The following is a 13,421-nucleotide window of genomic DNA, read 5'->3' as shown; positions in this document are numbered from 1 at the left end:
CGCCAGCTTCCCTCTAACTGTCTAGCTCTGGAATAGTGATGATCTTGCAGGATAGTTATAACCAAGAATCTAGAGCCCACGAAGATGAGACTGCAGATGACGATACTGCAACAGCTGTCGATGAAACCGATCAGGAGGAAATTGTCACTGAACCAATGTGGCTTGCGGAGCACGGTCCTATTGCTCTGAAGGTATACAAAGACGTGTGGACAGAGTTTTATGAGTTTGAAACTCAATACTGCAAATCTGTATTGAAAAATTTGTCTAGAGGCGGACCTGGTAGACACAAACAGGATCCTCCTGCAATCTCGGCACCGATCTATGTCCCGTCGAACTCAAACTACACCTGCCAAATCGTTGACTTAAGCGATGACGGACACACAATGCACGTTACAACGCGGCCAATGGACCCCACTGTGCTGGACGACTCAAATTTTACAATTCCCGAACCCTATCCCAAATATACGACATGCACACCGTTATCGCATAACGTCCGCCTTTTGAACCCGGATATGGACACTCGCGCACCGTTTTTGCCCTACGCAGACGAACCAGAGTTCCTTAAAAGGTTTCCTGACTACCTCGATGACTTTGATGTGTTTGCTTGGCAGGTTGATCTTGACGATCCAGATCGTGAGTGTTCTGTTTCTGTAGACTTTGTGCCCAATTTTGGGCGCCAATTGGCAATGCGATAACTCAAAATAGGTGAGATGATTGAGGTTGAAGCCGCTCGGCGTCTATACATGGACCACGGATACTCGTATGAGGAGATAGATAAATTTGGCATGTTCAAACATGCAATGTTGGTGAAAAGCAAGGAGAGCTTGGTCTGGCATGCTTCTCACCGGTGAGCGTCACTTGCATCTAGTTGTACAGGGTTTAATGATACCAACAGCGACCCGTTCCGATGGCCAGGCGGCACGAGCACTCTTGTACCTTCCCAAGATAGAGATGCTAGCGACAAAGACAGCTCTTCTTCTTTGTCACACGACGGCTCAGACAATGCCCTGGGTGATCAAAGTACCTCAAAGATCTTCCCTGAAAACACCATCAATCACAGCGCGACATTCTATGACGAAGTAGTTCGTGGTATGGCCGACTTTTGTCCTCGGTTGAGTTGCGCAATGTTGTTCTGCGAAGCACACGGCAAGTTACTGGTAATACAGTAAGGGGATATGTATAGTGACCTGAAGATCAGACAAACCTCAACCCATTGTTCCGCCCAAGGCCACTGTAAAGGGATCGAAGATGCTTCAAGGAAAAGGTAAAGCATGTGGTGTCAACTGCTTCAAAACTGTCAATATCCTGAGCGCAGACCAGGTATGTGTCTCCGTCCCACGTGCTACTACTTATTGACTTGTTTATGGTAACTTATTGATAGGAGAACAATCATTGGACTGAAGATGAACGTTCATTATTTGAAAGCGTTCTTAAACTTGCGCCGGACACGTTTCCGTGCGACATGGCGGTGATATGTCGGAAGCCATGCTTTGAGGTATACCGCCAACTTATGAAGACACCATTTACTGTTCTGAGACTATACTAGATGTACATTGAGCGAATTAATATTCTCCCGGATGATGATATCAAACCAGAGAGAGATTCAGAGCCTCGTCCAACCTTCGCGTTTGGTTCGTCTAGCCCTCTCTTTCTTGCTGTAGATGCTGACTTACATATCATCAGCCGATCCGAGAAAAACTAAACCGTGAGCATCATAAAGGATAACAACACCAGCTTAAAATTCACGACTTATCTTCTCAGATCTGGACCATGTTCGCATCAAGGTCCCTGCAATCGTCTCAGTAACTGTGTTTGCTTCCGAAATAGGGAACGGTGCCAAAGATCATGCCGCTGCTCATTGAAATGTAAGTACATAACAGACAGGTGTGGATGTTAGTCTTGAAATTACTTTTTTTTTGTGCCAAGGTAAGATAAGACGGAAAGGGTGCAAATGTCACAACAAATCCAAGTCAGCAGGAATTTCGGCATGGAGACCTTGTGTTCCAGGAGGTGATGAACTATCCGAGTGTGAATGTGTGAGGGAGGGAATGGAGTGTGATCCAGAGCTGTGCTTGGGATGCGATGCTAGGTGAGCTTCCATCGAAGTTGGTACCTCTTGAAATATTTGATGCAGTGGTTTGCTTTTCTCCTAGAGGTACGTTTACATTGGCACCTGATGATCTGAACGAAATGTAATTTCTTTGTCCAGGTGCCTTCGTGGGCCGAGGGAGGTGCCAAAACGTAAAAATTCAAATGGGCAAGTTCTTGGTAAACATAACTTGTTAGATTCTTAGAATTTGCGACTAAATTTTAACAGAGATTTCGTATCATGCCCAGCAAGTACGGTTTGGGCGCATTTGCGATCAAAAATATGAAAGCAGGGGAATATATCGGCGGTGAGAACCGTTTCACACCATCTGTTTAATGCACATATGCATTAGGATCTTTGTTTTGTTAAATTGGTACCAGAGTATACCGGCGAACACCTCACCGGGCCGGCTGCTGAAGCCATAGATCCGTACGTTTCCTTACTCCAAATCCAATCTTGTTTATGCATTCATAGGCCTTACATTCAGGCTTCAGAAGTACAGTAACCTGAACTACGCATTTGGAGTGTATGACGACATTCTGGACTCGTGGCATGCAGGCAATGAAACGCGATATTTGAACGACAGTAAGCCTGATATGCCGAATTGTAATGCAAGATGTAGGATTCCCAATCCAGCGCGATCCAGAGATATCTTCTTGTCATTTCTGACTTTAAACTCTGTACAGTGATGATTGTGGACTTTGCGCCCCGCATTGTCATTGAAACTCGTAATTATGCGTTTCATATAAGGCTCGGACAGTATAGCTGATCATACCTTTCATGCAAACAGTTACGAATGTTGCGGCTGGGGAGGAGCTGACGTTGGGATACGGTGATGATTACTGGATAAACAAGATCCAGAAGGAACCAGAACAGTCTAGTGAAAAAGAAACTGGCGGAAATCACGAGGAAATTAGTGACAGGTCGGATATGAGCGAGTAGACAGATTGGGGGGCAGCTGGATCTCATCAGGTCTTACGAATATGTTGGTGACATCGCCGATGCCAACTATATTATTAGGTCTGAAGGCCATCTTTGAACTGGGCAATTAAGGTTTACATGAAGTACGGGGTTCATAAATTAATTAGTAAGAGTCAACAAGGACATATCACGCTGGGACTGGGATTTAACCAGCGGTGTAAACAGCAGGCCCAGCAACAATATGAGGGTTAATGGCCGTAACATTAGACGGCGTAACAGTGACGTTGGCGTCGGTCACCAGGATGAATCTGAAAAAAAGATAAATAACGTTAGTAATTTGGGATTATAGTACCAGGAAAAATGCATCGCACAAAGTTCCGTTAAAGATTGGCGATGTTCCATCGCCTAAAACAAACCCCGAGGGCTGCGTAGTTTTTGCAGTTGTTCCATTCACGTCAGTGAGCAAGGTGTAGGTTGTATTGAGTTGTGATATCCAAGCAGCGAACTGCACATTATCAACATGGTCAGCATATCGAATGTAAAGATAGTGGTAAAATCGACGAACCTTGGCAGGCCCAGCAGCGGTAGTCGTGTTATAGCTATTGTTAGGCCCAACTGTCTTTCCAGGAAGCTCCCAGCTAAGGAATACTTCGCGCCCCGGGAACGATAGCGGATTGGTACTGTTGTGCGTAATCGCTGGCGTGGTGTCATTTCCGGATGAAGTTGAGTTATCAGCTCCAACGGAGGTGTTGTTAAACAACGGGGTGGGGTCTGGAGCATTCTAAAGCACACATATTTTTGTAAGTTGGAGTTAATTTGAGCCTCATCATAATAAAACCCACAGTGACATTCAACGCCGGGAAGTTTTGCCAGTTAATCCTTGGGTTCTCTGCTGGGCAGCTCACCAAATGGGGTGCGAGCAACGTCCAGGTCATGCTCTGCGTGATCCCAGTCTGGAAGTCGACTGGCATTGGGAAGAGGCCCTCGAGCTGCCTGAACGCCATCTGCTGTCTCGCTTCCGTTGTCACTGTCTGCAATAGCATCTGCGCCGAGTCGCGTGAGTTAAGGTGAGGTATGAATCCGATTGTACCGGCTTCCCCCCAGCGGGTCACTTGCTGACTGAAATCGAGGAACTCGCGAACAGTGGTAAAGGGGTACTGATACGTGCATGGTTTGGCGGAGTTATTTGGACCAAGCATATTTTGAATGAGGCGCGCGTGGCCAATTTCTTGATTTCCCATGTACGCAATCAGTGCGCGTTCCTCTGCGTTTATACCAGCAGCAGCAAACTCCTCATCGGAGAATTGAGCAAGTCCGTGGTGAAAAAGGTCCAACTCTATCCATTCTTGATTAAGTGCAAGGTTCTATAATGTACGTCGATGATGAAAAAATGCGCGACTGAATGGAGGAAACATATAACGTACTAGAGATTGAAAGTCAAAATCACTGAGGGGGTGATAGAAAGGCAGCGTTCCATTTGTGTTTAGTCCGCCTGGGGGGGCAAGCGGGTCAGGCTTCCCAGATTCCGGAGGTACTATGGAGGAAGAAACGGGTGTAGGAAATCCCACACTCGTGAAGATTGAAGTCCTGGCTGGTGGTGTGGCAGATTCTGTTGCACTGGAGAGTTGTGAAGTTAGGCTTGGATTCGTTGCGGTGCTTATTATGGATAATGCAGAAGAGGCTAGAGTAGCTCCAGAGACAGCCTGCATTGCGGAGGAGACAAGAAGTGCTAGCGCTTCGAGAGATACTGCCAACTTCATATTGGAGATATGCACGGTGCTTTCCTGAAGAAGAATATGTTCACCATTGTAAAAGCTAAACCAGATTTTATAGAGACACTAACTGGCGCTGCCTAATCGTCAAGAATGAAGTCAAATAATTTTACGACCCCCGGATGTCGTCATTCTGTTCCAATTTCCGGAATGACTCCAAACAACAATGTAAGAAATTGTGGGGCTCGACCACTTGGATCCATAATATCAGGAGCAGTGGGTGGCAAGGTGGTGGAGACGCGGCAGAAATGAATTCGTGAGAAAGATTGACCATGTAAGCTTCTCGGCAACATGCGCTCTCCCCGATCAAATTTTGCAGAATTTTTGCAATTTTTGACTCCGACTTTGACCTCCGCCTATTACTATTAGTATTAGTCCCAGGCCTCTTGCAGGAGGGGAGATCGTGCCCTGGGAACGAGACTAACGAGACTCGTATCGATAGGTAACTCGCTGTAACTCGGCTCCAGATGTTCGGGAGAGCTCCGGCGGAGAATGAAAACAGGACCCGGGAAGCTCCCCTTTAAGATCCCGTCCCCAAATTTGACCAACAATTAGCTGCATCTGGGAAAAAAATGGTTGCGGCATGCCGCCTTTGAACAATTACTACAGAAGTTTTTTTAAAATATGGGCCTCAAATCTGCCAAACCGGACTTTGTTTGGCCAAAATTTTGCCTGCGGCGCCAGATAGAATGGATTCTCCTGCGGCGCCCTCAAATCCGCGAAAATCCGGACATGCCTGTACGGGAGCTTCCCGGGTCCCATGAAAACGGAGTCAAATGGTCATGCTTTCTTCGGTTGATGCTTTAATATTTGAATACATCTACATAATAAAGTTGTCCTCGTATTTTCCTCTCCTCCCCGCTCGTCTTCATACTCGTCCAGTCTCCTCTCGTCCTTCCTCCTCGCTTCGTCTCTGAGAAACTTCTTTTGATCACACCCTCCTCTCCTTTTTCCAGTGTTTGGTACTTCTCCTCGTTTTCGTTTCCTCACCACTCGCGTTTTTGTGTAGTATCTTGCTTCGAATTCGGTCACTTCTCATGACCTTCACTTGGTCGTTCCTGACCACCGCCAAAGCCCTACGCACCCACGGAACATTTTGAATCCACGAATATTCTACCACCTCTCTTTCCTTTCTCCATTCCAGCCAAAATTGACATATCCCAAAAAGTGCAATGTAGTCTGAGCGAATTATATCTTATTTTACAATAAACAGCAGTTGCCAGCAGTGAGGGCCACTATTAACTCGTGCTATTTTTCTTGCATCCTGTATCCTTGTGCAAATAGGTCGCGCTTTAATTAATCGCCTTCAAGTGCATGCATGGTGGCGTTGAGAATTTCCCGAATAGGCACCATCTTCTGTTAGCTGTCTAAGCCTGAGACTGGTATGAGTATGTATGGGAGAAAATATCAGGAACAGACGTCGGGCCGCAGTTCTCAAACTAATTATACCGGCATGACGTGAACGTTGCAAACCTTAGCGCTGACATTCGGATACGATGGACTCGTCATCATGTGTTGCGATTCGCAGGGCCGTCAAGACCATGCCTTTGGAAAAGATATAGCTAGCAGCCTCTAGAAACATTTCTATTTGCCTACCACGATGGCTCCGCCACAGCTTATTCGCTGTGCTGCGCTCTTCTTCACTCTCCTATCCGTTTTCCCTCTTGCTCTCTCTCAGACTGGTCCTTCCAAGGTCACTTGCCCCCGCAATCTGGTCAGGTCAGCTGGTTCTGCAGGAGCACCCGTTCTCTCCGCTGAAGAACGTGCTTATGTCGACGGGCGCATGCAAAGCGTCCTCCCAGACGCATGGAAAGCGTATCTTACCTCTGTCCGTGCTGCGCTGCCACTTGGTGTCAAACTCCCTTCGTATGTGTCAGAAATCCTTGACCCAAAACAACCAAAACAGCCCTTCATTCCCACACGTCCTGCTGACCTGCCCAGGCTCGGCATTGCACTCTCTGGTGGAGGCTTGAGGGCAGCCTACTTTGCTGCAGGCGTGCTTACTGCAATTGATGGCCGGAATACAACAAATCCTACGGGATCTAACGGACTGCTTCAGGCCGCTACCTACTTGGCTGGGCTCTCAGGCGGAGGTTGGTTCACCACTGCACTGGTGCAAGCCAACTTTCCTACCATTCCTGAGCTTGTATTTTTTCCCAACGCGCCGGCGTCAAATTCCCACTTTGGTGGGTTCCTTAGCGCCTTTGATATTATTGCCCCAGGAGCAGATGATGCGCAGAATAGCGCGTACTTCCAGGCGGTGCTCAGTGAGCTCGTGCCAAAGGCTTCCGCGGGCTTCCCGGTAACGCTAACGGACGCGTGGACCCGAATGATTGCAAGACACTTTGTAAACGGCACGACAGCAGAGACAATTTTGAGCCCCGGATCGCATGGAGATGGCATTACATTCAGTGGATTACAGAATCTGTGAGTGTGGGGTATTATTTCTTCCATATTTTCTTTCTCAAATGATGGCAGTCCAAGCTTCAAAGCACACACACAGCCCTTTCCCATCCTCCTCTGGAATGCAATTCCCCCGGCGCTCATTAACAATCCCGACGATCCCCAGCAATTGGCAGATATTGTGCCCGGGAACAGTGTCCCTGTCGGGAGCGAGATTTGGGAGGTGAATATGTGTACGTGCTCTATTCAACTTTTTTCTTTCGATGTGTGATGGATCTGCGTCGCTGTTTTGATGCGATCAATGAGGAGAAGCTATCTATTTGATATGGTCGCGTGTATACTAACATTAGTCCAGTCGAAACGGGCTCTTGGGACCCCACGCTTGCGTCGTTCATTCCTACGCGTCTGCTAGGATCGACCCCTGCCTCGGGGACAGGCCGAAACAAGGTCGATGCGCAGTGCTTTGTCGGCGTTGACCAGGCAGCATACATTGCAGGGATCAGCAGTAATGTGTTTAATGGGCTCAACAGTGCGTTCATGTCTCTTTAGCTAATGTAATACCATCCGACAAATAATTATGAATAGCGACAACGAACCTCCTTCCCTTTACACAAGAAGGGGCATTAATCAGCGCAATTAATGCAACATTCCCCTCACCTGTGAGTGTGCGCCTCGACTCGGCAGCGCTACCCAATCCTTTTAAGGGTGTTAATCCGGTATGTGCTTGCTTATTGTCCAGCATATAAAATTTCACTTAGAAATATGCAAATCAACAGCGTACATACCCTTCCTCGTCGCAATCCTTCCTCTCTCTCGTCGACGGCGGTTCTAATGGGGAAGTGTTGCCCCTCCAGCCTCTGATCATGCGCTCGCGCAGTGTAGATGTCATCTATGCCGTGGACGCACCCGCGGACTTGCCAACGTCCTACGCCAACGGCAGCGACATTGTCAATGCCGCCGCACGCGCGAAGCGCTTCTCGTCCGGGCGGCTGTACCCCTTCCCACGCGTGCCGGCCTCGCCCCAGACATTCGTGGACAGAGGGCTGACGCTGCGCCCAACGATCTTTGGTTGTCTGCCGGAGGACGAGCGAAGCGGTGCCCCGATTGTCGTGTACATCGCAAATGGGGGTGCGAGTGCAGAGAAGCGGGCGAAGGGGGAGCCGGGCGTGACAGGCGTACCGACGGGGCAGACTGCGTACTCCAATGAGATGGCCCAGGCGTTTATGGACGAATCGTTTGCTATTGCTACTCAGGGTCTGGGGCTTAATTCGACGTCAACGAATGCAGGCCAGCAGTGGAGCACCTGTTTGGCGTGTGCGGTTGTTGACCGCGCGCGTGCGAGGCGAGGAGACAAGAGGGAGGGTGTTTGTGCAGAGTGTTTTAACAATTATTGTTGGGATGGTCGGGAGTGAAAATTTTTGGATACCCTTCTATTTCCACTTCCTGTCAGTGCCCTTTGTTTAACAGGCACTACTACATCTTACTCAAAATAAAAACCTTGGGGTTGTGCAGTTCAATTTCAACATATGTGGACCCAACAAAGTCTACAATATAGGGATGGATTAGACCATCAGTTGTTAAACAAAGCTATGGTGTGAGAATTTGTGAAACGTGAAGAATATGCGTGCCATTAATGGTATGTTGCTGTGAGTTGTTGCAACGGCAATCCCGTTTTGTAGCAAATGTCAGTTCTCCGACCAGTGAATTCCAAATCCAGGGGGAAAGTACAGCTGCAAGTGACACCTGTTGACTGCATGGTAGGATCTGGCGATACTCACAGTACCAGTAGCGACGTTTATTTTGGAAAAAATGACAATGTACACTGTCGTCAGAGAGTGGGCGGTGCGAGAGGCGTATAGTATAGACTCTACGTTGTACTAGAGAAGCTGCACACCGATGACATGGGATGGGAATGTATTGGTCCGGTGTATAGTGACACAAAGGGTTGGTAAATACTTTAAATTAGTAGTAAGAATTTGTCAAAATAACCTTTACCATGTCAATTTCGAGCAGGTCCGTAGAAAACAAAGTGAAACAACAAGTCTACGTTCGTTCGCCACCAGTCTTTGTGTATGTCTATCTATTTGAATTGGAGGATTCATTCAAGGATTAATCAAAACAATACCTAATATTAAGAGGATATGCCAGAGGATAGGAAATATTCCAACCATATATGTCATTTACCAAGCTAATGTAAAGTTGCATGAATGAGAGTAGGCCAACATGTACGTTTGGTCCTGGACGTTCGTCCGCTCTCACGATCAATGCTACCCATCCATATGACGGTCACAAGTTGCCTAGCAGTGCTCCGGCCACCCAAGCGAGACGGTTAACATACCCGTATAAACTTTCTTCGTCTCACTGTCCTCCAAGTTGGTCTTCAAATCAATTGTAATAGATACTGATTGGTGCTTGAATGCGAGGTATGGGAATGTTCTTGTCAATATATTTTTCACCTGTGTTGATTCTTGTGCCATTCTAAATTAAAAACCACACCCCAAACCACGCTGCGAGACTCAAATCTTTTCACTTGCATATTCGTCATAATTCACACAGAAAGGTTCGTAAAGCGTTAATTTGGGATCTCGGCAGTGCATTCTATCTCCACAGCTGCCCCGAAAGGAAGATAAGCGACGCCAACACACGTCCTGGCTGGCATCTTGTCGGGAGCAAAAAACTGAAATCAATGTACATATCATAGCGTCAGAAACCTAATTAGTACATCGGAAATGGTCATTTCCGTGCCTGTGCATAGACCTCGTTCATCAGATGGAACTCATTTTTCATATCAGTCATGTAGATATTTGCTTTGACTACGTGATCCAGTCCAGATCCAGCTTCTTTTAGGATGATTGAGATGTTTTCCATTGCGGCACGCTGTCTAGATAGTGAACAAACATAGATAAAGGACATCGATCTTCATTACCGTCTGTGCTTGCACCCCACCCTCAACCAGTTTAAAATCTTTTGTACATCCTATATTCCCTGATATATACACCCGATTTTCTGAGATCACCGCCTGACTGAAAACCGGAAGAGAAGGAAGTGCATCTGGGCTGAACACGATCTTCATGATTATGAAAAACGGTTTGGTTTGAGGTGATCGATTTCCTCCACAGCTAAGTATGTATGTCAGTGTCCGTCAAATTTACTATTTGGGGAACAAAATTTCTCAAAAGATGGACCACTGAAGGGTAATCAACAGCGTATGATGAGGATGATGGTTGATATACGGAAGTATGGTTCCCGAAATAGGCATCGTCGAATATCATTGATGCAGTGTTTTCCACGCCATCTAACTGAGTTTCAATATTTCAATCCCAAACCTGATGCATTGTCAATTGATGGCTAATGCCAGTCCGCAAACGGACTTGAAACTATTGTTCCACGGGATACAGTTGAGATGATCTCAATCTGCCATTTTTCTCTTCCATATGAACAGAAAGGTGGTTCAAAATTTATTTTTATTTTTTACTTAAACCCTTGCTATACGTCTATAGAATCCGAAAACAAGAGCGTTCGTTATGTTCCCATGCCCGAGACCAAACAGGCACCGGATCACACACGGCATGATCACCCGTACGGCACTGCGTTGAGGATCGAATATTTTACCGCAAATACGTTTTTTTGTAACCTATTTATTATCGTACAGCAAGCAATCGATGTGCTAAGGTGCACGGGTGAGTGTCCCTCACCTTTCTACGCTAAGACATCTACTATGTGCTAAGTATCGGGGTCTGTCTATCTAGAGGATTGGCTGCAGGTATATGTTTACATTATTGATGGTTTCTGTGACGTTTTTATCAGGAGAATACAGAAAGTTAGAGAAAAAGACGTGAATACTTTCTATTGCTTCAAGACATTTTATTACAATTTTACAGAATGACTTCCAAATCGTTCTACAGCTTCTGCACTTCCATATGTATTCAGTATGTAAATTTCTGAATATGCAGACAATTTTTCTCAGAAAGATAGTTACAAAGTAGTTCAAATGATGATCTTTGACCGCATAACAGAATAAGGTTTTCCAGAGTGTCTTCAGACGAGCCTGTGTTCATTCACTCACGCCAACAATGAATTTTTTCTTTTTTCCCCCTGATACTATTTACGAACACAGGTTGCACACGTATGTTACCCTGGGCCCTGGTTCCCTTTTTGATTTAAGTTGTGGTGATTAAAACTTAAATTTTTCTATGTATAGTGTTTATGTTTATGTTTATGTTTACGAGATTACCAAACGGCCCTCAACAGAGCCGCCCGGTGTGTAGCAGCGGGAAGGGCCCGAAGCCTCCCCTGTCCTACACAGAACATCATGGCGCATGCAGTTGTGTCACGGGCGACAAGGGCAATTCTTTCCCTGCACCCGGCTCGCTGATTAGCATCCATGAGTCCAAATTTAACGGGCATGTTTGCTTTCATATTTGAAAGCAACAGTTTATCTCATTTATAGTCCATTCATGATCCATATGCGAGCATACAAATAACCTCTAACAATATACTGTAAGTTTACAAGATGAAAATGGGAGCCTCTTCAAAGACCTGTAACACTACACCAAACAGGATCCGCTCGACTTGCATGCGTCTATGACACTGAACGACATTTACAATAAGAAGCTCCTGCCTCATTATCTGTATAACAGCAATAGGCGCCGAATAAGTTACCTTGCTAAAATCAAAACATCAATATTCCATAATAAAGTCACGCAGTCCCTCTTGTTTACTGAAACCATGTCTCAGCCGCAGTGTACTTTATTTGAACAACCAGAGCACCAGCCTTGGGCGTTGTGAGCGTCGACGAGTGCACGGAGTAGTTGAGTTAGTGGCTAAGGCTAGGTAGCATATAGGCACAATGCTCAGCATGTCAGTCACCTACAATAGCCACTCCTTCTCGAGACCACCCCTGTGCATACAAGCTGTGGATGAGAGGTTCAATATGGGCAAGAAATCCAGGCAGACAGTCCCCTGTGGGGCACGATACCCCGTTGATAAAGCCCTTTGTGGGCATGATACCCCGTCGAAATGTCCCCTAAGGGCACAATACCCCGTCAAAATGTCCACTGAAGGCACAATACCCCGCCGAAATGTCCCCTAAGGGCACGATACCCCGTCGAAATGTCCCCTAAGGGCACGATACCCCGTCGATAAAGCCCTTTGTGGGCATGATACCCCGTTGAAATGTCCCCTAAGGGCACGATACCCCGTCGAAATGTCCACTGAAGGCACGATACCCCGCCGAAATGTCCCCTAAGGGCACGATACCCCGTCGATAAAGCCCTTTGTGGGCATGATACCCCGTTGAAATGTCCCCTAAGGGCACGATACCCCGTCGAAATGTCCACTGAAGGCACGATACCCCGTCGATAAAGCCCTTTGTGGGCATGATACCCCGTCGAAATGTCCCCTAAGGGCACGATCTGGAGAACGATTGTCATCATCATCATGAGCGCTGTTGGCGTGTGTTGATCGCAGTCATCATTTGGCTTATCCATCACAAGACAACACACGTCATGAGGTCCAAGGAAAGTGTCCTTCCAACGATGGAAATTATCACTGAATCGGGGGCAATATATTACTCGGTCTACTTGATCCTTCCTCTTTCTTTATACCGTTACGGCAGTTTTTTCCCCGTATATTCTTTTCGATGCAGTGAGTCCTGATATTATAATTTATATGTGTGATTGAAGTGGAGTACAGCTCCAGCTTCAGGTCACACAAGTTATTGTGAATGTTTTTCTGAAGTAATAACTGTACCGAGTGCTAATTAATAGGGCGTTGTCCTCTCTCTCGTAGTTGTACGGCGCTTTGGGGCTGTCAAGCAAAAAGGCGCAGCCACTGTAAAGTTCCAGGATGACAGCACACCCATCACGTCCAAGGCAAGGGATCACGTCCAAGGCAAGGGATCACGTCCAAGGCAAGGGATCACGTCCAAGGCAAGGGGGGCGAACGGCCGACAGCTCAGAGCCACACAATATCGTGGATCTCAGCACCATCAAAAGCGAGGATAGACCAAGTTACAAGGTTCAAAATTATGTTTAGTATCACTGGCAATCCTATCAATCCATTAAACTTCATCGTGATGATAGACTGAGGCATCTATCGTAATTGTACACGTAACCGAGAATGCTATGAGAGAAAAATGGCATAAGAATCAAACTCAAGTTATACTTCTATAGACTGGAATAGATTTGTTACCGGCCCAGTATGGGCGAAGCAAGAAACAAAGTTGAACAGAAATA

At 46.6% G+C, this 13,421-nt stretch overlaps 4 protein-coding genes across 4 annotated transcripts; 3 read left to right on the top strand and 1 right to left on the bottom strand.

Moving 5' to 3' along the window:
• Nucleotides 1-38: 38 nt before the first annotated feature.
• On the top strand, nt 39-1,862 carry JR316_0009517 (uncharacterized protein; the record flags this gene model as incomplete). Its single annotated transcript, XM_047895219.1, has 6 exons — nt 39-633; nt 706-847; nt 896-1,089; nt 1,199-1,320; nt 1,547-1,631; nt 1,762-1,862. The coding sequence occupies 6 exons, from the start codon at nt 39-41 to the stop codon at nt 1,860-1,862; spliced, it is 1,239 nt and encodes a 412-aa protein (XP_047744938.1).
• A 467-nt stretch (nt 1,863-2,329) lies between these two features.
• On the top strand, nt 2,330-3,031 carry JR316_0009516 (Histone-lysine N-methyltransferase MEDEA; the record flags this gene model as incomplete). The annotated part of the gene is made up of 5 exons (XM_047895218.1): nt 2,330-2,396; nt 2,470-2,518; nt 2,577-2,707; nt 2,776-2,817; nt 2,880-3,031. 5 exons carry the CDS (start codon nt 2,330-2,332, stop codon nt 3,029-3,031), a joined length of 441 nt encoding a protein of 146 aa, XP_047744937.1.
• Nucleotides 3,032-3,215: 184 nt separating this feature from the next.
• JR316_0009515 (Protein rds1) lies at nt 3,216-4,770 on the bottom strand (the record flags this gene model as incomplete). The annotated part of the gene is made up of 5 exons (XM_047895217.1): nt 3,216-3,318; nt 3,382-3,515; nt 3,576-3,791; nt 3,853-4,374; nt 4,435-4,770. 5 exons carry the CDS (start codon nt 4,768-4,770, stop codon nt 3,216-3,218), a joined length of 1,311 nt encoding a protein of 436 aa, XP_047744936.1.
• A 1,612-nt stretch (nt 4,771-6,382) lies between these two features.
• Nucleotides 6,383-8,597, top strand: JR316_0009514 (Lysophospholipase 3; the record flags this gene model as incomplete). Its single annotated transcript, XM_047895216.1, has 5 exons — nt 6,383-7,209; nt 7,261-7,418; nt 7,541-7,714; nt 7,771-7,901; nt 7,962-8,597. The coding sequence occupies 5 exons, from the start codon at nt 6,383-6,385 to the stop codon at nt 8,595-8,597; spliced, it is 1,926 nt and encodes a 641-aa protein (XP_047744935.1).
• Nucleotides 8,598-13,421: the final 4,824 nt, after the last annotated feature.

This window comes from Psilocybe cubensis, chromosome 9 (assembly GCF_017499595.1).
Source record: "Psilocybe cubensis strain MGC-MH-2018 chromosome 9, whole genome shotgun sequence".
Lineage (NCBI taxonomy): Eukaryota > Fungi > Basidiomycota > Agaricomycetes > Agaricales > Agrocybaceae > Psilocybe > Psilocybe cubensis.
Note: the sequence above shows the minus strand (reverse complement) of the source record. Positions and strands in the feature narration are given on the sequence as shown.